The following is a 26,935-nucleotide window of genomic DNA, read 5'->3' on the forward strand; positions in this document are numbered from 1 at the left end:
AGAAATGTTCAATAAAAATGAAACTGGAAAAGAAATATTATGCAAATGCAGTAAAGTGGTAGTATGGAATATAATGTTGAGCTTGTTTGCTACAGATATTGTTTTCTTTCTCTCTTCAAACCCATCAATGACACAGGAACGTGGTAAAAGTTCTACTGCAAAGTGTATGTCTATTTGTTTTATGTAAAAATCATAACATTATAATCCTGTTTGTTTTGCTTAAAAATAAAAACCCTGTCTCTTAGTTCATAATCCTCACCTATTAGATTTCCTATTGCCCCCTCCTTCTAAGGCTGGACTTGGTACATATAATGTTTATCTGTACACAAAATCACTTTGCTTGTTATTGTTCCACTACAGGAAAGCAGGGTGGATTTACACAACATGCTGCAGGACATAGTTTAGTATAGAGTAAGCAACACGTTAATGTGTTTTCTTGTCAAGACATGCAAACTTATTCTTAGAAATCACTCATAAAACATCTTCTATTATTTAGACTACATCAATCAAGTAAAACAATGATCTAAATCAGCAATTTACTTTGTAGATATGTTTTGCTGGCACGTTATAAACATGAATACATGAGACACAAAAGCTTGTCAAGCTGTAAATAATATTTGAAGGCAATAGGATCACTTTATACTTAATTTAAATTTGTTCAGCTGAAATGAAATGGTCTAACAGGTAGACATGTACTGCTGTCTTGGTCAAGCAGTCTACTTTTTTTTTTTCAGTGGTCACTTTCGGGTACACTTAAGGTACAATTACTGGCTATACATTAATTCTTATACACTCATACAGTCAATACTTTGTGCTACCTCCCTTTACCAAGATAACAGCTCTGAGTCTTCTCCTATAATGCCTGATAAGGTTGGAGAATACATGGTGAGGGATCTGAGAACATTCCTCCATACAGAATCTGTCCAGATCCTTCAAATTTCCAGGTCCATGCTGGTGGACTCCCCCTTCAGTTCACCCCACAGGTTTTCTATGGGCTCAAGTCAGGGGACTGGGATGGCTGGTCAGTAAACCACTGTGTTCATTCCTCTCTTTGACCCTGTGTTTTGCCTTTGTGTTTTTAGCTGGTGTAGTTTTTGACTAGTATTTGACTACATCATCTTTTTGTTTCTGAATTGTTTCTGAATTTTTACATGTAAATAGTTAATGGAAATGAGTTGGGTTGTATTTTGTTTTTCTGACTTTTCAGAACCTCCTTTAAAACTTGGGAAAAGGACTACTCATATAGGTAGTAGCTTCAGTCCACAATTCTCTTTGGCATCTGTAGGCTGCAATATATAAATAGAGAAATAAATAAATGGCCAGTTATGTATGTAACTGTGATTGTGTGAACACCAGGGATGGAGAGAAACCTGGATACATTCCTGTACATTCCTGTGCTCATGCCTAAACTTTCCAATAAAGTGACCATATGACATTATGAATAAGACAAATATAAATATCAATATCAACCATTGGATCCTTCTTCCTAAGTTTCTGCCAGATTTGTGCTGGTCCTGAATAACGAGGAATCCTGGCAGTTTGATAGAACCACAGTTACATAAGTAACTACTGTTTTATTTCACCCCTTCAAAATCCCAGGGCTGGTGAGAAACACTAATCACTAACATATGCACAATGACATGAGGCACAGACACTTGACTGACTTGAAAGCGGTTAGGAAATGACTGGCACAATCACACCACTGAGAAGGATGAGGTTAACCTTTACAAAATCTTTCAAAGCCAGCCAGTTGACTACAAAATTGAGTCATATGGTTTTGATAAAAAACAAACAAAATACCAGCAACAACAACCCTGGGCTTAGCCACAAGTCTCTCTCGAGTAATCTGGGTAATCTGGCTACAAATGCGTGTAATGCAAGTTTATCACCAATGCATGTAGTTTTTGCACGTTTCCTTGCTCCATTCATTCAGGTTATAAGTAGTATGAACCTCCAGCTAGATGCCATCAATGGTGCTGTAGTGTGCCACAATAGGCCCTGCATGCATCTTTAGCATAGATGGGGACTTACAGTCCATATAGTAGACAGACAGGGCAGCCATGGGGTAGTGCATCCTGTCTCAGCAGACCAGCGAGTAGCACAGTCAGTGAAAAGTTGATTTGGCATCAGCAACGGATTTCACTTGCACTGTGCCAAACCTTTCCCAGATCTTGGCCACCACTTCTGGGTGCAGATGCCAGTCTCCCAGGCATATCTGCTGACCTATTATATAGTTTTGGCCATATAGTGTAGATAAGTAGAACATTTATGAATATGACTCACCTTAGAAATCCAGTCACATCAGCTTATTTTAATCAGCTTGCTAATGGGAATTTATGAATATGTCTTGAAAATCATCTCACAAATAATGTTAGGTTAACCACTCATACAAATCCATTAACAAATACTTTAAAATCTTTTTCTGTCAGGTTATCACATATTATCTATCCAAACTGCATCATCAGTCAAGCTCTTAATTATGAATAGGACACAAAATCCTTTCGGATAACCTGTTAGCTAGTTATAATCTTTAATCTTTGCTGCTAATGGTAATCAGCTAGGAGGACAGGATTTCTAAAAAAAAAAAAAAAAAAAAAAAAAAAACCAACATTTTTTTATATATATATATTTAGTATATATTAATATATTAATATACACGGTTTGTATTATCATTTCTGCTAATGCTAGCAAGCTAGTTAAAAGCCTGGAGTTGTTGCCTAGAAAGGAATGATTTTAGAAAACTTGCTAACAACTAAGCAGACATAACTATTCAAGTATGTTAGCAAGTCAAAATACAGTATATACTGTAAGGTTGCTGGAATGGTCAGTATTTTAAGGAACAGTATTTTGCTGTTGCAGTGTAAACAAAAAAAGTGAATATGAAAACTTTATTTCATTAAGAGTATTTGCGATTTTGACACTAGACCTGGAACTCTTGGTGAGAAGAAGTCAGGTGGAGAAAATGACTCATTTAGGGAAAAAATAAATACTCAATACATTCATTAAATTAATGTATACAGATTTTATTTTTAATCTCTTTGCATTTACGATTGTTTAAAGCACATAGAACGTGATTAGTTGAGCAAGAGCTGCAAAATATCAAAGAGCTTTTATCAACCAATGATTTAATGGGGGAAATGCCATTAAAAACCGCAACTTCTAACATAATACATAATTTTATCTTATACACATTTTAAGTAAAATACACATATATGCAGTCTTCTTACAATCTTACAAAACAAACAAAAAAAAAATAGAGCAATCAACCGAATGTTGCAAGTGTCAGCTTTAAATTGGTAACTCAGTTGAGCAATACAGCTAGACTGAAAAAAAAAACATTTAATGAATCTTGCTAGAAATGTATAAGAAATGGTTGCCCTTCAGTAACCCCAGAGATCTCAAGTACATATATATATTTTTTTTTAATCAAAAATATCAATGTTTTCAGGGTTAATCTTTGTTTTGTGATTGTCACAAATCACATTCAAAGCCCTCATTGTCAGTGCCACCTTCGGAGTGGTGATGATGTGCTTTCTCATTGTGAAAGCAATGGGCACAGTGTGGTATATCTATGGGCATTACTTTAGAAAAGTTTGAGAAGTCCACACGATACCTTCCCTCTTTGCTGCGGGAGATAATAGGGAGGAACTGGTAGCCCCACATGATCTCCTTAGGCATGTAGGAAGTCCTTACTTGGCAAGAGAAGCTGGTGGATTCAGCAACACTGTCCATAAACACTACAAGCTCAAAGTCCTGATGCTGAAGAGTGTCAACTGCCATTTCAAAGAACGGACTGGTTTTGTCTATCACATGGTAGAGAGTCAATGGAGAGATGAAGAAGAGGTTTTCATTCCCAGTTTCCACAGTGAACTCAATGTTGACCTGATCCATGATGATGGTTTCGCCTTCAGGTGTGGTTGTTGTTTTAATAAGCTTGCCATATATCTGGGTTCCAATCATCAGTGATTTGCGCAGATTGGTCAGTCGTATCTTTAGACACAGAGTATCTTGTCTAGAGCAGATGACAGCCATCTTACTAAACATGATTGCTTTGGCTCTTCTCATGGGCAGTGAGATTTTGGCCATTACCACTCCACCCCAAAAGCAGGGAATGATAGTACCAAGGTTAACCTGGAAAACATAGACAGCAATGGCACCTGGGCAAAATGTGGTAATGGCTCGTACGCCATAAGCAATAAATGTCTGTGTCTCCAGTGAGTACAGAAAGGCAGTGGTAAGGTCATAGACATTAACCACACATGCACTGTGGTTAGCTGATGGGTTTTGCCACCACAAGTCACCATTGGTACCACCGACCCAGTACCAAAAAAGTGCAAATACAAACCAGCTAAGGATAAATGAAGACACAAAAAAGAACATAAGAAACGTCCAGTGGATCTCCACTAAAGTGGTCCAAATGTCTTGCATGAAACTGGACCATTTTTTGTACTGTACATTGGAATACTCAATGTTGCAATTTCCTTCTTTGGTCACCAGGCGGTTTTGATGTATCCGCCACTCAGTCAGATAGTCTCTGAGCAACTGTGCTGGAGTGTGTGCCATTTTCAAGACCAAGAACACTCTGTACAGTAAGAGAAAATAGGATATGTTGAAAAAGGTGCAGAGTCAGAAATTTTTCTTCACTCAAAAATAAGCTTGTAATAAGTTGTAAATTAAACAAATTGAAATTGATTTTGATCTTGATTATACATCCCTTTAAATTTACGTAACCAAACAGTTATGCTTGTTTTTTTTTTTTTGTTATGCTCTTTATTGTTAATACAACAATACATAGGATTAAGAAACTGAATTCATTTAAAAGAAAGATATGATTGGTCATTTTCTCCTCTACACAAATCACAGCGAAAACAAGTGTACAGTGTGGAACCTACCTCTTAAACAAATGACAGACTGAGAAATAAATTCCCTATGGACATCCAAGAGTTTGGAAAAACAGATGTATGTATTGCAAAATTATAGCTGACAGTTATTCAGTTTCTCTCTCTACTATCACTAGACTATCTCTACTATAACAATCACTCTCATTCCCCATCTCTCATTCTATCTCTCACTTTCTCTGAGACCTTTTATCCACTCTGTACATTTGTATGGTCTGTAGGCAGGACTTGGCATCTGCATTTGTTTTCCTGTACACAAAATTCATCTGTTTTCCACAAAGTGCGGGACATAGATTTACACAATACACAGTTGCCAGTACCATACACAAAACCATGCACCATGCCACAAACCATGCCAAAACCACAAATGCCCAATGGTTTTGTGCATTTACATGTACAGTCCCCTCCGAAAGTATTGGAACGGTAAGGCAAAGTTAGCTTATTTTTTTGCTTTACACTGCAGATATTTTGGGTTGAGATCAAAAGATGAATATGAGATGATAGATCAGAAGTTCAGCTTATATTTACATCTATATCTGATTTTTTTTTTTTTAAAGTTAGAACAAAGCACCTTTGGTGGCAGACCACCCAATTTTTAGGTATGCAAAAGTATAGTGACAGATAATACATCCATCCTTCCATTTTCTGAACCGCTTATTCTACAGGGTCGCAAGGAACCTGGAGTCTGTCCCAGGGGGTATGGGGCACAAGGTGGGGTACACCCTGGACAGTGTGACAATCCATCGCAGGGCACAATCATGTACCCGTTCACACACTACAGACACTTTGGACAGCCTACAATGCATGTCTTTGTACTGGGGGTGGAAACTGGAGTGCCTGGAGGAAACCCCCAAAGCACTCGGAGGACGTGCAACCTCCGCACACACAGGGTAGCAGCGGGAATTGAATCCTCAACCCTGGAGGTGTTAGATGAACGTGCTAACCACTAAGCCACCATGCCCCCAGGACAGATAATCTTAAAGTAAATTAAAGTATTGTATAAAAAGTATAATAACCCTTAATATTTGGTTGTATATCCCTTGCTTGCATTAACATTCTTCATTCATTTTTTGTGATGCTTTTCCAGGCTTCGTTCAGTAATTGTTTGTTCTGGGGGGTTTCTGCCTTCAGTCTCCTCTTCAGGAGATGCTCAATTTGGTTAAGGTCTGGTGATTGAATTGGCCAGTCTGAAACCTTCCTCTTTTTCCCCCAATGAAGTCCTTTGTTGAGTTGGTAGTGTGTTATGGGGCATTGTCTTCCTGCATGACAAAGTTCATCTCAATTAGATTGGATGCACTTCTCTGTAAATTGGCAGAATGTTTCTGCAGACTGAATTTATTCTGCTTCTACCATCATGAGTTTCATCACCAGTAAAGATTAGTGAGCCTGTTCCAGAAGCAGCCATACAAGACCAAGCTCATAATCTCCTTGAGACCACTGAAAGATGCACACATCTATTGTTATGTGAATATCATATAAGCTTGTATGCAATGCACGTCCTTTTTTTTTTTTTTAATAAATAAATAATGTACAATCTCCCAAAACCACGTGGAATAATGTGTTATGGTCTGGAATAATGTGGAATAATGTGTTATGGTCTGAAGAGACCAAAGTTTTTGGCCATAATACCAAAATATATGTTTGGACAAAAAACACAGCACATCACCAAATGAACAACATCTTCATGGGGAAGCATGGTGGTGGCAGCATCATACTTTGGGGCTGTTTTTCTTCTTATTCTTTAATCAGGGTGGAGAGAATAATGAATAGCTCCAAAGACCAGTCAATTTTGGTGCAAAACCTTAATGCTTCTGCTAAAACACTTAAGATGAATAGGTATTTCACTTTTCAGCATGACAACGACCCAAAGCAAACCTCCAGATCAACAAAGGAATGGCTTCACCAAAACAAGATCAAGGTCTTGGAATGGCCGAGCCAGAGTCAAGACCTAAATCCAATCAAAGATCTATGGGGTGACCTGAAGATTTGACAGAGTTAGAATGCTTTTTCAAGGCAGAGTGTCAAAATTTTGCTAAGTCATGATGTGTTAAACTGATTGACTCTTACCTAAAAACATTGAATGCTGTAATAAAATCTAAAAGTGCTCCAACTAATTATTAGTTCAGGGGTGTGCACACTTATGCAACCAGGTTATTGTACATTTAGTATTTTTCACTTTTTTCCACTAAAATGATTCTTATTGTTTTTCACTTTAATTAATTGGTTAAATTTTCACAATAAAGGTATAAAAAGTTCTGACATGATTTATCTTGGTTTCATTTTTTTTACATCACAAAACCTGCTATTTTAACAGGGGTGTGTTGACATTCTATATCCACTGTATATTGGATTTCCAACCATCCATCCATTTTCTGTAGCGCTTATCCTACAGGGTCATGGGGAGCCTGGAGCCTATCCCAGGGGGCATGGGGCACAAGGCGGGGGTACACCCTGGACAGGGTGCCAATCCATCTCAGGGCACAATCACATACACACTCACACCTCCATTCATACACTACTACATGCCAATCAGCCTACCATGCATGTCTTTGGACTTGGGGGGGGGCGGAGCACCCGGAGGAAACCCCCGCAGCACGGGGAGAACATGCAAACTCCACACATCGAACCCCCGACCCTGTAGGTGTGAGGCGAATGTGCTTACCACTAAGCCACCGTGCAGCCATATTTGATTTCATATAGGAACATTATCCTGACACCTAACCTTCATAACGTCATCAAATTACTAAGAATTGTGGTGATACTTTTCAAGCGAAATGGCTTTTGCGAATTCTTTGAAAATTTCAGTGGGACTGTGTTGTATAAACAAGACAGTGTACAACAAATCAACATAAGATTTCAAAGTTTAAACCCATTAAACTGTATCACAACAGTGAGACATCCTACAGCCCCTCTCCAAGAAGGCAAGTGACTTTTGTATACAGGTAAACATTACATGTGAAAGTCAGACTTACTAGTCAAATAGTGTCATCCAATATATTTTAAGAAGAGAGTGAGCAGGGAGCAAGAGACAGAGACATGGATTAGGGTGAGGTAAGTGCATCTATACTTTATCTGTACCTGAGAGTAAAATAAGAACCAGATCTTAAAGTGGGGTATGTGAAGCATAGGCAGAGGGTCTGCAATTTAAAAAAAGAAAATAGCTACAGTGATGGAAATCACAACCTACCATTATCAAATTTATTATATTTATTATTTAGTTCTTACAGTTATTTGCCTATTTGACTGGTCACTTTAATTGAAAGGGTTTGGTCCAAGCCTCATTTAACTCAAAACCAAGTAGCCCTATTAATAATGTCAGTTTGAATGAATTTCTTTGTTCTGATGAGAGATGGTTCAGGAAGAAGAATAAAAAAGAAAAAGCTCTTTTGGTTCCCAAAAAAAGTAGTAATATCTGAATAATTAGACTGTGTTCATTAAGTAAAGCTGTCTGCAAAATGTATTTTTTTAGATAAAAGTGTCCAGGGCTTCAAAAATTACAGAAGAAAACCCCTTGCTAAGTGAACAGTTTCAAAGTGTTTTTATGTTCTGTCTCCAGGTTTATCTCAAGGTACACTGAAAATGGCATGCCCCTTTCCACAGTTACTCAGAGAATACCTGGCTTATCGCCGGATACAGAGAAATCGTGTGGTGACCAAGGATGGCCACTGCAACATTGCATATGGTAGTGTGAGACACAGCCAATTTTTCATCTACTTTCTAGACCTATGGACCACCTTAATGGACATGCGCTGGCGTTACGTTATCTTTCTCTTTGGAGCCTCCTTTGTGTTTGGCTGGTTCTTCTTTGGACTATTCTGGTATTGGGCTGCTTTTGCTAATGGTGACCTATACTGGCAAAACCCATCTGCTGACCATCAGCCTTGTGTAGAGAATGTTTTTGATATGACTGGTGCCTTCCTCCAGTCTATAGAGACTCAGATGTCCATTGGTTATGGTTATCGACAAATCACTCCATTTTGTCCTAGTGTCCTCACCATTTTCACAATTGAGGTTGTCTTTGGGACGGTGATAATCTGCTTTTGGTGTGGGGTGATTATGACTAAAGTTGCCCGGGGGAAAAAAAGAGCCAAAACCATCAGTTTTAGCCAGATGGCTGTTATCTCCTCTAAAAAGGACAATCTCTGTTTGCAGATCCGAGTGGCCAACATGCGCAAATCTTTAATGATTGGGAGTCAGATCTATGGCAAACTTCTTAAAACAACCGTCACCCCTGAAGGTGAGACCATTATAATGGACCAGATCAGGATAGACTTCATTGTAGATGCTGGAAAGGACAACCTTTTCTTTGTCTGCCCATTGACCCTGTACCACATCATTGACCAATCGAGCCCGTTTTTTCAAATGACAGTAGACACCCTTCACCAGCAGGAGTTTGAGCTTGTGGTGTTTCTCGATGGCACTGCAGAGTCCACCAGCTTCTCCTGCCAGGTCCGAACTTCCTACCTTCCTAAAGAGATCATGTGGGGCTATCAGTTCCTCCCTATCATCTCACGCAGCAAAGAGGGAAAGTATCATGTAGATTTCTCCAACTTTGCCAAAGTGGCTCCTGTAGATACAGCACCTTGTGCCAGTCACTATGCTAAATCCCCTGATGGCTTCAATCCTTACAATACTCCCACTGACAGTGACAGGTTTCAGGAGATTGAAGTTAAAGACCAGTCCAGTGCTACCAATATGTAATGCATATAAGTGTTTTTAAGGGTGTAAATATTGCACTTATAAGATATAGCCAATTTAGCTATCTTTATGAAGAGTAATAATTTTTTTTACATCATAGATCCAGGGTCCCAGGGTGGTAGGTGGAGTGAATGCTTGAAATTGCTACAACATCTGAATGAATGTGTGAATGCGTGTGTGCATGGTGTTGGTGTTCCATCCAGGGTGTATTCCCACCTCACATCCTGTGTTCCCAGGATTGGCTCTAGATCCACTGTGACTCTGACCAGGACTGAATGAATGAATGAATTTTCTTTGATATCATCACCTTATTGTGTCTGGTAAATTATTGGCTACTAGGTGATATTGTGTTAGTGAGAATTAACAATAAGGATAATACATCATACTTCCCATGAATGTACACTATGTGGCCAAAGTTTTGTGGACACCTCACCATCACACCCATATGTGGGCCTTCACTATACTTTTTCCACAGTGCTGTAAATGCACAATTGGGGTGACGGATAGACAGACAGTCGGACGGGGAATGGGGTGTTCAGCAAACACATATGGCTGCGATGGTCAGGTGTCCACATATAGTGTACTTTTGTCTGTGTGACACAGATACTCACCTTCCTGTCCCCTGGAAAATGGAGAATTTGTGACAAATAATAGTTGAAGTACAATAGTTAAAATAATTCAATAGCATTTTTTTTTTCTCTAAACACTCACATTCTTCAATATTATTCAATATTATATAACCACAGTGTAAAGCTTAAAGCTCGAGCACTGAGTAGAAATTATATAAACTATGAAAAAAGTTTCTTTAGCAGATGTAGTAAGACTTGGCTGCACTTATGAAACTTTTGTTTGTATAATGTTTTATATTAACATGTGTTAAAGAAGAGCTAATAAAATAATTAACTAGAAGAATATCTGTGACTGCATGCATTCTATAAAGCATTTTAAATAGTAAAAAAAAAAAAAATAGAGTATGTACATACTTAAGGCTTTTTTGTATTAAATATATGTGAAAATCTCATAATTTAAATGAATTCTGTTTTGAGAGCTGTAATAAATTTTGTATGACTTTAGTATGCTAGTTTTTGCACACTGTCTGTAGTTTGTGTGCAATCCTGCTTGAATACTGGATACCTTGTCTATATACTAGATATTAGGGTTATTTTTATTTTCTGCTCAGCCAGAAGAGGGCAGAAAAAGTAAAGCAATGGAAGTCTTGGAGAACTTGTGAGCCATTTCATCCTTACACACTGCGCAAAATAAAACCTGAGTTTAATGACTAAATGCACGACCTGTTCACGTAAAATAAAAAAATATATAATAAAATAAACAATGGAGATCATCTTAATGAGTAGCACATTAGAACTCATTCAATGTTTTAAATTCAATATATGTATATATGTGTAACATGTGATATACAAATGTAATATATGATATTATTTAATCACCATAGATAAAGATCATGGCTGCAAAATAAAGTGGAAAATTCTGCAGAGAGATGAATGTCTGTAAGGTGTCTATGAGGGGAGGAAGCTAGCTGTGCGTAAGAGAGGGTGGAGCACCGTGGAATGCTTTTGTTTAAAAGTGATGCTCTCTGACTCACAACATGACACACAGAGTGACGCTAAGGCTTTCCAGTAAACAGGTCAATGTGTTCATGGTGGTCACGCATATAAACACACACACACACACACACACACACACACACACACACACACACACACACACACACGCACGCATACACCCAAACAGACATACACATACACATGTACACGTGTACACACACAGCTCGCCTACAAGCAAAGGAGTGTTATCTTCTGATAACTTACAAACAGGAGATAATACTTTATACTTAATATTAAATTCATTTAATCTTGATAATATTCCTAGTATTTTATATTTATATATTTTAAAAAAAAAATTAATCAGACATATTGTATTCTCATCCATCCACATTCATAATGTGTATCATTTTCATGAAGATTTGTAAAGGCAATGGAGCACACATTCTTGAGCCAAATCCACTACAAACACTCACTAGTAATATGTGCTGTGCAAAAAGACAACAAAAAATATTCAGACACATTTCAGTAGTTTAAAATGTAAAAACATTTATTTTTCATCACATTTATCTACATAGCCCTTTTATAAAAGGTAATAATACATTGCAGGAACAACAAAAGTAAAAAAAAAAAAAAAAAAAAAAAAAAAGAAAGGAAAAAGAAAAAAGAATAATTGCAAAATTATATATATATATTTTATATAAATTCATATATTTAATATTCAAAATACATTGCATATATGAAATAGCACAATTCCTTCATTAGATAGTGATATTTTGAAAAGAGAATTGGTTGGGTATTTCTTTTTTTTTTTCTTTCATTTATTTAAACTGTGTATTGCTCTACTTCTACATATAAGAAAATTCAAGCTTGGGAATATCAAACCTGTCTAATTTAAGACCCTGCAATCATTTGTGAGGCACGTTTGAATGTTGACTTTGGGATCTGAAGCTTTAGCAACAAAATATTTTTATTTTGGCACTTACAGTATTACAGTTCTGGTCTATAAAGCAAAATGATTTTCTACAAGGCATTTGTGGTATCATTAAAAAAGAAGAAAAACAAACAAAATCAAATACTTTCACCTCATTACGACAAGGCACAGAGCACATTACAAAACAAAACAAAAAAACATTCATAAATTTATTGCCCAAATGTACAGATACAAAACACTAGTGCTGTACATACTACCTTCAACACCGGCTTAAAAAAGTTTGCATTTGACCGAGGTCAACTCGTATTCATTCTCTTGATCTTTTAATACTGTCACATATGAAAATAACTCTGCATAATTTATACAGTAAGATGCTTTTAATGCCTAGTTGATTGACCGTTGATTAAAAAATAATAGCAAATAGGTCTGACAAACGCACAGCGTTCGCGAATCTGAGGATCACACTGGTTTCAACCTTTTGTGTTGTTTTAAATGTTAACTTGTTTAATTCATTCATTTTTTATTTTTTTTAAAGAGGTACTTTGCATAATGTCCACATTCAATGGTTCAGTGATTTAAGTAGCTTCAGGTAATGACTTAAAAAAACAAAGTTACTGTGTTCAGGAACATCACTTAACAATAATGTAATGATGACTAAGTAACATTTGTGAGATGAGCTATAGTTGATTGAATTTTTACTGGCAAATAGGATACAAATACAAATCTATCTTTATAAACAGAGTGAGGTACAGCGGTGAAAGTAAAACCACTTTGGGCTGCTTTCGAAATTAACACTAAGTGGACTCAAATATATCGTCTGCTTCAAGGGCAGTTTTCACATCAGCACTGACTCCGTGGTTTTGGCTTTGAATACTGCATGTTAGTCTTTTACAATGTTTGATTGGTTTTCACAAGACCAACCACGAGCCTTTGGCTGGTGCTCATCTTTTGCCCGTGGAGTGCTACATACATTACACTGAAATTCATAGGAATCAATGTCAGCCTTTTATTGACTTTCTTACTTTATAGGAATGTTACATTTGAGATTGTAGTGATTGACACCTTGGCTAGCCAACAGAATATTCCTGGCATTAGAGACCTGCTGAGAATGTTTCGTTTACGATTGTGGTGACTGACATGGACAAAACTCTGTGCAAACCTACATTTGTTTTCCTCAGCTATGGCCAATGTGTCAGAATTCCAGTTAGGAGGAAAAGAGAGAGAAACGGCTGAACCTGAACATTCCAGTTGCCATATTTGTAATTTTTTTTGCTGCAAGATATCCCTCCTGTGATGTTATTTTAGATGGGTTTCTAGAGGAGTCCATGAAAAAAATAGATAGATGACCAGACCCCATTTTGCTGAAAGCATTGGAATGTTAATATTATCTGTATTAGCAGAGAGAATGTTGTCACAGTGTCACAGTTATTCTTGATTTGTCATTTCATTTCGATTTTTTTTTGTGCTATAATGCTTGTCCAAACTCTAGCATAGCATTGGATATGCCCCAATAGTGGGACTGGAGACATTTCACATTTGCACACCAAGACCATTGTGGAATTTGTGAGAGTTTGAATCCATATTGGGTAGATGCGTGTGTGTCGAGGGAATGCTTTGGCCCATAATGTTTACAGGGATACAAAGATGCAAAAACATGTGGAAACAAAAATACACTCTAGACAAACAGACGAAAAAACAAACAGTTACTTGTCCTGTGAATAAGTAGTACTCCATTTCGAAGTGGATCAATGCAACATCCAGTTTTTGCTTCATTCTTTCCCCTTTCTTTTTTTCCTTCTTCATCTAGTTCCTTGCTTTAGTGAATGTAGCCCTGATTCTCCTTCATTTTACAAATTTCGTCACGCTTTCTCCTTTTTCATTCTCTTCTTTTTCAATTTGCTTTCCTTCTGAGTGCAGCTTGGGGTTGGCATGTGGCTTCTAGAGCAAACTCATAGGATTTAGTAGTAACTGCCCAGGTGGGAGGGCATGTGAGAGTTGGGATGTCTTGGCACACTGGCACTGGGGTAGATGCCTGCTGTAGGGGAGCTCCAGTAAGGGTTAGAAGGGCCAAAAAAATTGGATGAAGTGACAGGCATGGAAGGTGGATGCGGTGAGACGAAATTGACCTTCTGTTGGTGAGCGTGGTAAGGAGGCACGTAGGCCAAGTCAGACGGGTACTTGTACATGGAAGTCTCAGTGGGGTGAGGCTGCAGGGCCTGGGCGATGCCGTGGAAGTCGAACTTGTAGGCGTATCGCTTGCCGTGCACCTTGGTCATGATGTTTTTGTCGTAGTAGTAGCGCAGCGCACGGCTCAGCTTGTCATAGTTCATGTTGGGCTTGCTTTTGCGCTCACCCCAGCGCCGTGCAACCTCGTCTGGGTCGGTCATCTTGAACTCGCCGTTGGTCCCTTCCCACGTGATACAGCCAGCGTTGGCGCTGTCGGATAGTAGCTCCAAGAGGAACTGCCACAGCTGGATCTGGCCTGAGCCTGGACATGTATACACAGATATAGGCACCGTGTTAAAAAGAAGGTAATGTGCAATAGAGTGTTGAACAATAGTGGCTAAGTTTGCTTTCCATTATCCGAGTTTCCAATGTTATGTTCTAGCTATAGGAACCAACATCATCCATTTTTTTACCTGGGTTGGCAAGTCGACTGCTTGTCGGTCCTAAGATCTGATATGGATCTGAGAAACAAAACAAGGAGTAAGTATTGGAGGACACATTTCAAAATTAAGAAGCTTCTCCATTAGTGTTGCTTGATTGTGAATTGAACACTGTATGTGGATGCAGTTTCTGATACCTGGCTGAGGCCGAGTTTGTTCAGTGCTCTTAGATACATTCTGTGAGACCACGGTAGGGGAGCCTGGGAGAGAAGAAGAAAAGGTGAGTACACACATTGAGTTAATGTCTCCTTACATATCAGTTTTTGTCCAAAGAACTAGCACAGAACTAGCAACTGGACGCATCACTAAGTGCTTAGTACAGCATTAAATCTAGATTAAATTAATCTAGCTTTAAATGTCCTAATTAAATGTCCTAATTCTAGGACATTTAATTAAATGTCCTAGAATTGAATACCTAATCCCTCCTCGTCCATTCCAAAGATCACTTCATACAACAAATGTTTCTATGAGCCAGAACCTTATCCCATATATACAGAATCCCGAAAGGTTGCACAACAATTCTGTAGACTCTTAAGGGATCTAAGCTTTCTCGATAAGAATCCTCTCTGAAAGGAAAACCTGTGTTGTAGGATTCTGCAGGTTTAATATTAGCCGTATAGGGACTGAAAAACCATTTAAGGTGCTAGATCAAACTCTAGATTAGTTTGATTCTTGAGTGAGCAATTCTTATTCAAGATTCAAGAAATACCATTGTTTTTCATACCCACCTTTACCACTGTGCATGTTGTTTGACCAGCCTGTCCTCCGTACAGCATCATATGAGGCGTCTGAAGAGAAGAGATAGACAATTAAGTTAACTTTTTATGGTTGAACTATTTAAGGTTATTACAAATATTGTTCCTTCCCAAATATTAGATGTATGAAAATGTGTTTTTTATGGTTAATATAGTGTATCAATTAAACAAGACCTTCAAATCCCTACTGACAAAATAGGTAGTTTGTACTTTCTTATGTAAATGAGAGAAAGTAGGAGAGAGATCTTTGAGAAGATATATAGCTTTGGTTAAATTTGTGTGGTTTTATCTGGCTTTCAGCTAGGCCAAAAAGGCTACCATAAATTATACTTAAGCAGATTTCATACGACTGGCCAGATTTTTAAAAACGCACAGAGACTCAGACAAAAAACTCACAATGAAACATTTCCATTTAGGTTTAAGTTGATGTAAATCAATTTGGAGTCTGTTTTTCAGAACTAAAAAAAAAAAATCCATTATCAACATTTGCATAAAGGGAGTTATTCTAGCTCTAAACTTTAAATGATTTCTGTTTTACTTTAAGGCACAACCTTGACACAGACAATCTCAAAAGGGAAAAGGAGTGAAGAGGGAAAAAAAAATCATCAGACAGCAGGAAATCAAGGAGACGCTTGGATATTTCCCATGGATGTTCTGGACAGACATAGCATTCTCATATGTAGATCTAAAATAGTCTCATTGTGCCTTGAAGCATGATGCTGTTCCTTCTGTCCCACACGGAAATTAGCTGGCTATCACTGCTAATTATTATCCTCATTCTTCAGATGGTCCGGCTGCCCTTCTGGCCTTAATGATGAAGCTACTGATTGCTTTCGGCATCGAGTTGCACAAATTTTGACCAAGACAAGTAGTGAGACCACAAAAACGTACAAAGACTAATAGCCCCCATGCAAAACCCAGGACACGGTGCTGTTTATTTTTCTTCAAGGTTAGAAAATTTGTATTTCTACAGTGATTTGGCCCACAGTAGAAATGTAATAAAATAAAAAAAAAAAAAACTTTTAGGTAAATATCATTCTTCAAATCAATCTGAATATATAAATAAAATAAATCAAAGTTATGACTTTGTATTTCTTGATATGTAGAAATTCCTACAGTCTAAGCAATAGCATAGTTACTCTTGATGGAACTTTATTATCTGCTACTCTCTGTACTAATGGAAATCACACTCAGAAATGATTGTTACTCCACTAGGAAAAGGAAAGCACCTCATAGAATGTATTTATTTATTTTGAACCCTGACTAAGCATCTCATGGCTGCCCTGCTGGTTAGAATAATCCAGCACTGCCATCTTCTGGCGAGTATCCTTAAAACCCTGTTCTGGGTGGGTCTAAAATACATTAACTACTGAAAACAAGTAAACGTTTGGCTTGGAATGAGTTAACAAAACTAAACAGTCCACTTCTTTCAAAATCACAACACATCTACAGCCAACATTCCTCAGTGAAAACAAAACTGAGGGATAACGACCCTGCTTCAGAGGGCTTTCAGAACGAGCATGAAGCGAGTTATAAATGCTGATGTTTCGCCCAAAATTCTATGCATCAGAGCAGAAATCAGGAAAAGATAATTACCCCATTGTGATGCAAGTCAGTCATTTTGTTTTATTGTACTGATATTGTATATACTGACTTGCCGTTACGCCTAATATTGAAATTGACTCAAGGAAAAAGTTCTACTGCTGTTCCACAGTAGTTGTTTTTCATCACTCTTTCTAGTCTTTCTCATTACAGTTTTTTTTTTCCTATCAACGTCTCAATATCCTCATGTTTATCTTTGTCTCTAGAGTAATCTAGTACAAGACCTGGTCCAACAGAGGAAAGAAGGATAGAGAGGAGGGAGCGAGTCCTGAGAGAGTTACGTTTCCTGCTTGCAGAGCCTGCACACACAACTTCTCTTTGTTTTCCTGGCCCCTTTTTTCCCTCGCTTTTTTCACCCTCCCAACTGTGAAAAAACACACACCAGTCTACCTCCTTCCAGGAGAAGGCCCACAATCCAGTAGGGAATGAGCGAGAGAGAGAGAGAGAGAGAGAGAGAGAGAGAGAGAGAGAGAGAGAGAGAGAAGAAAAGACAAGAGAGCGAGCAGACGAAATACACCGTCGGAATTTGAAAGGAAAACAGTGGCGGTGGACGTTACTACTGTCTGATAGGCCCAAATGAGTTGGAGGTAGACTGACTTAAAATATAACCAAGGAAAGACCAGCAACAGTTCCTCACTAAGCTGCCAACGCTCGAAGACTGGAAAACTGAGAGGCTCCTGCAGCTAAAAAGTTTGATTCAGAGAAGCGTACTTGACATTTTGTTTAACAGCATTGTTAAAGATAATGAAACAGTCAGAACCTGAGCTCAGAATTTCTCACTGTGCTTTCCCACTGTGCTCACTTTGTTCATCTCAGCTAGGCTGCTCTGGGTGTGGTGGTTCCTCAGAGACCAGACTGCTGTGCGTCGAAAACTTAGTCATTACACAACTAGCCAGCCATCTAGACTACCACAGCTTCACTCAGCATTGTGTAGTTACCAAAAATGTCCCATATATATATATATATATGTATATATATATATATATATATATATATATATATATATATATATATATATATATATATATATATATATATATATTGCTCCTGTTTTGTCCTGTGTGTTGTATCATAGTCCTGAAGACATGATGTTTCATCTCACAATTTACGAAATGTACACCACTCCTGGTCAAGTATGAAAACTGCATTCAAATGACTAACACATTGAGCAGAATCAGTGGCGGCTGGATGTGAAATTAGAAACGAGGGCCAAAGTCTAATTTCTGAAAAGAGAAATATATTCTATCATGAGGCATAGGAATAACAAGAATGATGTTGGTCGATCAGATCCCCCCTCCCCCTCCCCTTCCAACCCCCCCCAACACACACTCTTAAGGGCAGTTAACCAGAGATATATGTGGTTTATAATTTTACTAATATTATTAAAGTGTGTGTAATGTCCTATTGTGCTGTGATTTCTCCAAATACCAAACATGTTAAACAGATATATCATGAATGTATCTAATTAATTCAAACCAAAAACACTTAACTTATGGTCGTCTGTCCTTTTGTATAATTTGTACAATACCTTACACTGTACAATTTGTCTCGTTGTAATTGTACAATGTGTGCTTAAGTGAATCTACTTTTATTTTCTCCTCCTGGGTAAAAAAATAAAAAAAGGATGATGGAGTAAATGATAATAAATAATTACATCTTACTTTAACACTTAGAAAGAAAGAAAAAAGCATTAGGGTTTAAATGGTTAATGTTAATGTCCAGAACGATGTCACTGTCCTGTTCTTCATAATAAAAACAAAACAAAGAACAGAATAATAATAGTAATAGTAATAATAATAATAATAATAATAATAATAATACAGATAGACAGGTACAATACAAGAACGCATGCTACCATATTGCTATGGGTCAAAGGTCATATGGTTTCTTTGTTACTATCTAATCACCAGTGATGTTTGTACTAATAGCTGTAATGAGGGGTTTAGAGAGTCCTCAGCATGGTTCAGATAGGCTGCTTTTCCTCAGGCACTTATCAAGACAGACACTTACTGGACTTCGAAAGATAACACTGATGTCAGGACTTACGTGCTATCAGTATTATTACAGGCCTGACAGACAGTATCATAGCCCTAGCACAAGCACTTTATTGCTAGATTCATTTCGCAGGCATATCTACTGTCTTTTGTCATCGTGCCTTGTGTGCCTATGAATTAAGGCACTCAAACTATTCAGAAGAAATTATACAATAATGCCTTTTATTCATTCATTCATTCATTCATTCACTTGTCCACCTTCATTTAGTCATTTCCTGGTCAGGGTCATAGTAGATCCAAAGCCAATCACAGATAATGCCTTTATATTTATATGAATCAGATTTTACTGACCATTTTGACTACTTACAGTATGTATAATATATAAACCGGCCTATACATAAGTAGATAAGTGGCCAGTAAAATCTCTTGAATTCTCAATACTGATTTATTTTCTTTAACACCATTGCTTTAACAGACATATCACAGGTTTACATAAATGTTCTGATTCTAATGGTTTCTATAGAAGCAACTAACACAGATACTTCACATTCACATTCACTTCACATATTTTATAAATTTGTATATTTGGTGAACAACTGTTAATGGCCCCATAACGTAACTAATAACAGGAACTACCTGACATTCCACGACATTAAATGTATGATGTATGTAATTAGATGTTTTTTTCTTTAATAAATTAAAATTGTTTGCATTGGCAAATTGCTATGGAAAACAAAGAGAAATAAAACACCACTGGAGTTGCTGTTGCAGGAAAATAATCAATCTTGGGGTGGTAATAGTAACTCGATTTAGTTGTGCCTCATCACACCACCCTATAATTGATTATTTTCCTATAACAACACATCTCCAATTGTTTTAGTCTCCAATCATAAAAGGAAATTCTGTGCCAATATTAGCATACAATCAAATATCAAAGTAGAACTTGATCTGCTTCGGATATTTCATATCATGTGCTGGAATTCTAACAAGTGAGAGATTTTATTGTATTTAATATCAAGCTTTAAGAACATTTTAAGCCTGCCCCTCACCCTAACCTTAACTCTTTGTAACCTCTCGCACATTTTGTGCAAATGAACCATTTTGCAAACGTGATCCCATGCTGGAATGAATAACATGAGAGAATAACACAGCATCACAAAACATTTCCACTAAGGGAACAAAGTACCATGGGATACTTTTATACTGAATAACACAATTCAGTTCACCACATTCTGAACAAAAATGTTAAATGTAAAACCATTAAAGATTTGTCTGTTTGTCCTACGTAGAACAATATCTATATCAGGAAGGGTTCCAAGTAGAACCCTTTGCCTCAGTGAAGAACCCTTAACTCTTCATAAGAACCCTTGAGAGTTAGGTCAGCATACACAATAAATTGTTTAATAGTACAATAAATTACTACTGTCATTACTAATTAATTTATAATTACATTTGCTGCAATGGGAATGGCCTCAATAGTGTTCTAGGACAACAGGTAAAGCCACAGATCTTGATTATAATTTCTTAAACAGCAATAATAATAATAATAAAAATGTAATAAGTGCAAGCAAACTCCCACAGCCACCTTGAAGACATAAAAAAAAACCCACAATACATACAGACTAAACCAAACCATTCCTTTTCACCAATCCGCCACAATCTAAAACTAATATTGTCTAATACAGACACTTGAGGGAAAACAACAGCCCATTTAACTAAGTGGTTCTGTGCTGTTATTGCAGCATGGACTTTCATTCAAAACCACACAAATACAAACCATTCACTCAAATCATATTCTATCCCTTTTTATTGGAGCCTATGACACCTGTCTCTCAACTCCATATCTGTTCCTCTCTGTCAGTCTCTCTCGAGACTCTCTTCCTCCCTCTCCCTCACTGTTGGCTTTGGGAACCAAGGCACGTGCCTTTTGTCTTGCTAATTCTCTGCTCTCTGAAAGGTCCTCGGCCTCCACTTCACATTCAGGTGGAGGCTGAATGGCTGACTTGACAGCCACGCTGTCTTTATTTACACAGAACAAAAACAGCACCTGCTGAGCGCCCAGGCCTTGGCCATTGTACACACACTCAGTCAGAAAGAGAGATGGAGAGCAAAAGCTCACTGATCAGCTATATCTCCCTCTACTCCTTTAACATCTGCAGGTATTGGTAAGGAAATTAATGTCTTTGTGTTTAAAGCTGATGGATTACATTCACCTGTAACTGTTGCTGAGAGAAATGATTCAGCCATTAGGGCCTCATGTATTAAATTCAATAGAAATATATTAATAAATCATTAACAAGAGCATTTATATAGGAAATGTGATATTCATGTGATATTCATGAGTATCCAATTAGTGTGGAAAAACATTCATATTCCATAAACTCTCCTGAGATTGTGTTAGTTTATCTATAACTTTGACTGATCATCTTCAAAAATTGCAAGAATTACTGCAATTTTTAATTACAGATTATGCTGCCAATTTAAAATTGCTTATTTATTTAAATTACGCCCGTGAATTTATTGAAAATTTGGGGAAATTTTGTAAAACATTTCAAATTAATGACTTGGAAACACCCCCCCCCCCCAAAAAAAAAAAAAAAAAAATTGGTGCAACAACAACAAACCTCCCAACGCGCACACACACACACAAATACCAAAACCCCACCCTCCACCACTAACTGCCATTTAGTCATCATTTCAACTATGTCAGCTTTGACTTTAATGGAGTTTTATGGGTGTCACTACATGTAAATGACCTTTGGTACAACCTACAATAATTACAAGTACAACTGTAAGCTGCAGGGATAAGGAGCAAACCATTAAAGCTTGTCAGTGAATCCTACCTTCTTTGGCAGCCAGACGAGGAGACTGGTCAGTGTGAGATGGTGTATTATATGATAGTGATGAGCTACCTGCAAGATATAAGAGAATAGCCTATTTAAAAACATGTACCAAATGCATTTCTGTACCAGTCCTAGTAACATGTTTATTAATGTGTAATAACAGGGTAATTACTGTGTAAGTACTGCTCAGTGGGTGTTACTTATGCTTTTATCCCCCACAATAAAACAAAGTGATTTATCACATTTCCAAATGAGCCTATGACTCACATACAAGATCACAACCCAAATTCAGGTATATTATAAAAAATATCAAATGTGCCATTATTGATGGTCCCTACTACTACATCAATACTACTACTGATGTTGTATTTGAGCGCAGAGATGATATTGGTGATATTTTTCGAGTGTTAAAGCCGATGAAGGATGTGTGAACGTGTGTGTCTTTTGGGGGAAGTCTAGGGGACTTTGCACACATATTTTAACCTCCAGGCCCCTCACCCCCAGCACTGTGGTGTTGAGACCCCAGAACAGGGCAGCCATTGTGTAGGGTGTGATCCCCATGCAGCAATCAAACACTGCTGCCCCAAAAGAAAAATAAACCCCCACATGGCCGTGGGCAAGAGAGAGAGAGAGAGAGAGAGAGAGAGAGAGAGAGAGAGAAGAACAGGAAGGATAAGACAAACAGACATAGAGAGAAAAATAGATCAAGTGTAACACAGACTGTTGTAAGATCTAAAGGCTAATTCCCACTGAAAACATTTCTGATTTTCGCCTTCTGTCTTTACACACTTCCATTTACAATCCACGCCAGCCCTGTCAAAATACGTTACTCAAGTCTATCAAAATGCAACCTAGTCTCGTTTTTCTGTGATTCATTCAAATGACACACTCTAATTTTGCATCCGTTCAGAATTATATTTAAAACGATAATCTACAATGTTATCTCTGATGGCATCTCACACAGGGTTTATTCCCACCTTACGCCCAGTCTTCCCAGGATAGGCTCAGTGTCCACCATTACCCTGACCAGGATAAAGCAGTTGCTCAAGTTGAATGAACAAATAATCTACAGAATTAAGATTGCATGGACTGTAACTGCAGAGCAAAGTTTTTGTACTGTAACTTACTACAACAACAAGGAGAACCACAATAAACAGAAATAATCCAGTGGTGTTTGCTCAGCATGACACTGTACTATGTCACATTTTTAAGTGAAGGGTTCTGCAAAATGACCAATTTCCCAACATTTACACATGGAACGCCTGTACAAGAACATTTACACTATGTACACTTGTTGAATCCAGGGTCAATTCTACTTCAGGACTGAGAAATACACTATATAGAATATAGCATATCTATATATCTATATATAGACAGTAACCCAAGCTTAGGATCAGACCAGGAACCGTGGAGCTGTGAGGTGGCAACACTACCTGTGTGGACAAAGGCTTTTGTAAAGCAAATATTCTTTCTATTATCAAAGCAGTTACTATATTGACCTGTAAACAGTAAAAAAGCCAAAACAATAATTTATCTTTGAGATTAAATCTGCTTATATATACACACTATCATACAGATTTCTAAGGATATTGTCTAGTAGGTTGTTCCTGGCTTCTTTGAGAACGTTCTACAGTTCTTCTGTCTTTGCAGGTCAAATCCCAGACATCTTGGATGACGTTTTATCAGAAACATTGTCTCTTACTAAATACGTATGTTCCATTACATAGCAAAATACAAAAGCTCATATGCAGCATTGATTTTTTTTATTTTATTTCTACTGATACAATAATTGCAGTGACCATACAATATGGATGTCAGACAAAATGTTTCTAAAAAATATTGGCTGTCTAAGACTTGTACAGTACTAGTGTATGTAGAATTGCTATATAGTTACCTAAATGTATTTTACTCCATCAGAATTGTTTGCTGTGTTTGAGTCTGCTGTGAGTCTGTGTGTATATAGAAGAAGGCCAAAACACATCTGCTGAGGATCTGGACAACTGCATAACTCATCATGAATCCTCATAATACCGAATTTTGTCTTCTCTCTCTTCTTCCTTATCACTGCTGGGAATCAGTCCTCTTTTGGCATGATGGATGGATTTAGGTAGATTTAGATATCTGCTTTCTGCTTGGTTCTGAGACATATAATACTCTATATACACACTCACAGTCACAGCGTTCGGTTGCTTTTGTTTTGCACTCACACATAGATAGAAGGACCACAGAGAATTTTCAAGAGAATGGTGCGAATTTTGACATTTTAGTAACAGCTGGTTAATGTAAGTAGGTAGATCAATAAAACTCACCAAGAGCAAGAAATAATAAAAAAAAAAATAGACAGAAAAACAGAGTGAGTAGAGACTGTAAAGCTGCACACATGTTTATGGCTTGTGTAAACTATCAAGGCCTTAGAATGCTGGACACTGGGTTTGTCTCAGAAGTGTATCCTTCCTGTTACTACCTTCACAGAGGGTGTAACATATGTAATCACACACTCTCCCTCTCTCTCTCTCTCTCTCTCTCTCTAACATACTTTATTCTGTCTGCCGATTGTTCCGAGGAAGCTGAGACAATGCTAGCGGTTCACCTCCGCTCCACTCTTGGCTGTAATTTAAACAAATTCTCAAATTGCGGCCAAATTGAAAGCACATTGGCGAGTGGGCGGCAATCGCATACAAAAATCTGGATAAGTGACCGACGGCGAAACCAAAATAATGCAGCAGCAGGTCACACTACTTTACTCCAATATGCCCTAGCAGCCTCCAGCATCGGAGCATGTGGCAAGAGATTCAATCTGCTTTCCATGAGATCCAGATTTGAGTCGATGCCTGGTGATGGAGCCCATGTTTAGATTTCCTGTCTGCATCTGACTGCATCTACGTTTCTGTTTATATGCATGCATGTATGCATGTACACTCTCTCGTGTGTCAATATTTGAATTCATGTGCGTGTCTGCTCAGTATAAAGATGTTTGTGTATGTGCCTGTGTGTATGAGTCAGCAGCTGTTCTAAAAAGCAAAAGCTGTTCTAGCAGTGTGGCCTGAGGCCTGAGAGCCTACTCTGCTCTGTTGTATATAAGCCTGATGGCATGTTGGAATGTTAATTGGAGTCTTGATAAATAGAACCGAACACATATAGATATGTGTAAAGAATAATTATAGAGTGTGGTGTCAGCTCCAGAAGACACCTTACAGACTGTAGTTGCTTAAGCACTTAATGGTGTATGTGCATGTATGAGGGAAGCCAGAATGTTCTGGACAGATTTCTTATTTTTCTGTGATTGTGTTTGTTTGTGTTTCGAGCGGAAAAAAAAAGATTAGCTTATGTTCCATATCTCAGGGGTCTGAGAGTCAGCCACACCCTGGCAAATATACATGCACGCACGCACACACACACACACAATCATCTCTACACTATCAGTAGTGATCTTGGATCCCACTAGAGCATACTTAGAAGCAACACAATGCAAAATTTCTCAAACAGTGTGCACACACTTTAACAGACAACGCCGCTATACCTTCAGGAAGTAAATAAAGCTAAAAGAGAGCTTTGGCACAGGTCATCTTTCTTATTCATATTCGTTTTTTTTTTTTGCTTAGGACTGCAGCCAAGGCAATTCAAATTGCCGAGTGGAGGATTCTGAACCATTTCTTCACCTTCCAAAGTACACACAGGCAAAATCAAAAGCAGTTTCAGGCAGATCCACAATGGCCCACGCTTAAGCTGAGGCTCAGTCCTGCAGCAACCGTCCATAATGAAAACTCCAAACGGCAGGCTCTCCTGAGAAAGGAAAAAAAGCATCCTGAGAATGCTCTGCCCTGCAGCTCACAATGCCTCCGTTATGCTCTCGATCCATACGCAGGCCCTCGGCTCGGTTAGCTGCACAAAACTGTTGACACCCACGGAATTAAATTCCCATTACCTCACACTGCTGAGTCTATTGGCCTGTTTTATTTTTCCTTTTTTTTTTTTTTTTTTTTTTTTTTTTAGAACGGCTGCTTTTAAGCACCAGGACTCCACCCGCCTTGGAGCTGAGCTGCTGTCATAATGTTGGGATGGGCCAGCTGTTTCTCTCATCCCGTTTTGGGCAAACACCACTGGGTCTTGACCTTTCTGAAGGATGCTTTAGCTAACCCTCAGGATGCGCCGCTTTTTTTTCTCTTTTTCTTTTAACCAATCTGTGCCCTGTGCTTTCATCTGAACTCAAGACCCCGAGCAATCAGATTGAACGTCTGGACTGTAACCTCAAGCAAGTTCCTCAACATGGTCCAGATGACAACCCACGCACAGATGCACCACCTCTGCAACGTGCTGCTTATAGATTACACTGACCAATCGGGGTTGGGGGTAAAAGCCGCCAGAGGAGCTCTGCCAAAACATGAAGCGCTATAATGTAAGAAAGCCCCTGGAAGAGGAATGAGGCAGACTGCCTCCATTGTAAATTAGGGATAAACTTTCCCGTGCAGCGCGGAGGCAGGGGCCTTGCCTGGCAGGCTCCTGAGGCCATGCACCTGGGTCTCGTCTAGGCCTGCCCATGGTTGAGGGCACACAGAAGGGGAGTAAATTTGGTTGGGATAGTTATCAAAATTCTTCATGGTCGCGGCAGCTCTGCCAAGCAAAACGAGGCTGTCCTGAGGAGTTATGGGGATGAGAACAGCCAGGAATGGTCACTCTCTGAGCTGAAACCTATTAAATGGAAGAACGGAGCTTACTGCATGGTTTAATGTGCAAGGTCAATCTATTATGTATAATTCCACTACACAACAGTTTAGAGAATCAGAGAAAATGTCTGTATAGCTCATATTAAGTTGCCTTGTTGTGGCAAAAAACATTGGGTCCAAATTCAAAGTGCTATACTTCACCATGTAGACGTGACATTCATTAACCCTTAAGAAGAGACACAACTACAAACTTCACCTCTAGTCCTTTGATAGCAAATTCTTTTGAGATTACAACTGAGAAACCGTGTTGAATAACGCC

The 26,935-nt window shown here is 38.2% G+C and overlaps 3 protein-coding genes across 5 annotated transcripts in view; 1 reads left to right on the top strand and 2 right to left on the bottom strand.

Moving 5' to 3' along the window:
• Nucleotides 1-3,104: 3,104 nt before the first annotated feature.
• Nucleotides 3,105-5,799, bottom strand: LOC128606318 (ATP-sensitive inward rectifier potassium channel 1-like). Its single transcript, XM_053622354.1, has 2 exons — nucleotides 4,893-5,799; nucleotides 3,105-4,582 (listed from the first exon to the last, which is right to left on the bottom strand). The coding sequence occupies exon 2, from the start codon at nucleotides 4,561-4,563 to the stop codon at nucleotides 3,472-3,474; it is 1,092 nt and encodes a 363-aa protein (XP_053478329.1). The 5' UTR covers nucleotides 4,564-4,582; nucleotides 4,893-5,799; the 3' UTR covers nucleotides 3,105-3,471.
• A 1,622-nt stretch (nucleotides 5,800-7,421) lies between these two features.
• LOC128606983 (ATP-sensitive inward rectifier potassium channel 1-like) lies at nucleotides 7,422-9,955 on the top strand. The gene is made up of 2 exons (XM_053623569.1): nucleotides 7,422-7,949; nucleotides 8,455-9,955. The coding sequence occupies exon 2, from the start codon at nucleotides 8,478-8,480 to the stop codon at nucleotides 9,597-9,599; it is 1,122 nt and encodes a 373-aa protein (XP_053479544.1). The 5' UTR covers nucleotides 7,422-7,949; nucleotides 8,455-8,477; the 3' UTR covers nucleotides 9,600-9,955.
• Nucleotides 9,956-11,687: 1,732 nt separating this feature from the next.
• The window catches only part of fli1 (Fli-1 proto-oncogene, ETS transcription factor), a 30,294-nt gene continuing 15,046 nt past the window's right edge, over nucleotides 11,688-26,935 (bottom strand). For all 3 annotated transcript variants that reach the window (XM_053623565.1, XM_053623568.1, XM_053623566.1), the window contains 5 exons: nucleotides 21,953-22,021; nucleotides 15,487-15,546; nucleotides 14,896-14,958; nucleotides 14,732-14,779; nucleotides 11,688-14,580 (listed from right to left, as the gene is read on the bottom strand). In XM_053623565.1, coding sequence (XP_053479540.1) covers nucleotides 14,051-14,580; nucleotides 14,732-14,779; nucleotides 14,896-14,958; nucleotides 15,487-15,546; nucleotides 21,953-22,021 — 770 coding nt within the window. In that variant the 3' untranslated portion in view covers nucleotides 11,688-14,050. The remainder of the gene's footprint in view (nucleotides 14,581-14,731; nucleotides 14,780-14,895; nucleotides 14,959-15,486; nucleotides 15,547-21,952; nucleotides 22,022-26,935) is intronic.

This window comes from Ictalurus furcatus, chromosome 4 (genome assembly GCF_023375685.1).
Source record: "Ictalurus furcatus strain D&B chromosome 4, Billie_1.0, whole genome shotgun sequence".
NCBI lineage: Eukaryota > Metazoa > Chordata > Actinopteri > Siluriformes > Ictaluridae > Ictalurus > Ictalurus furcatus.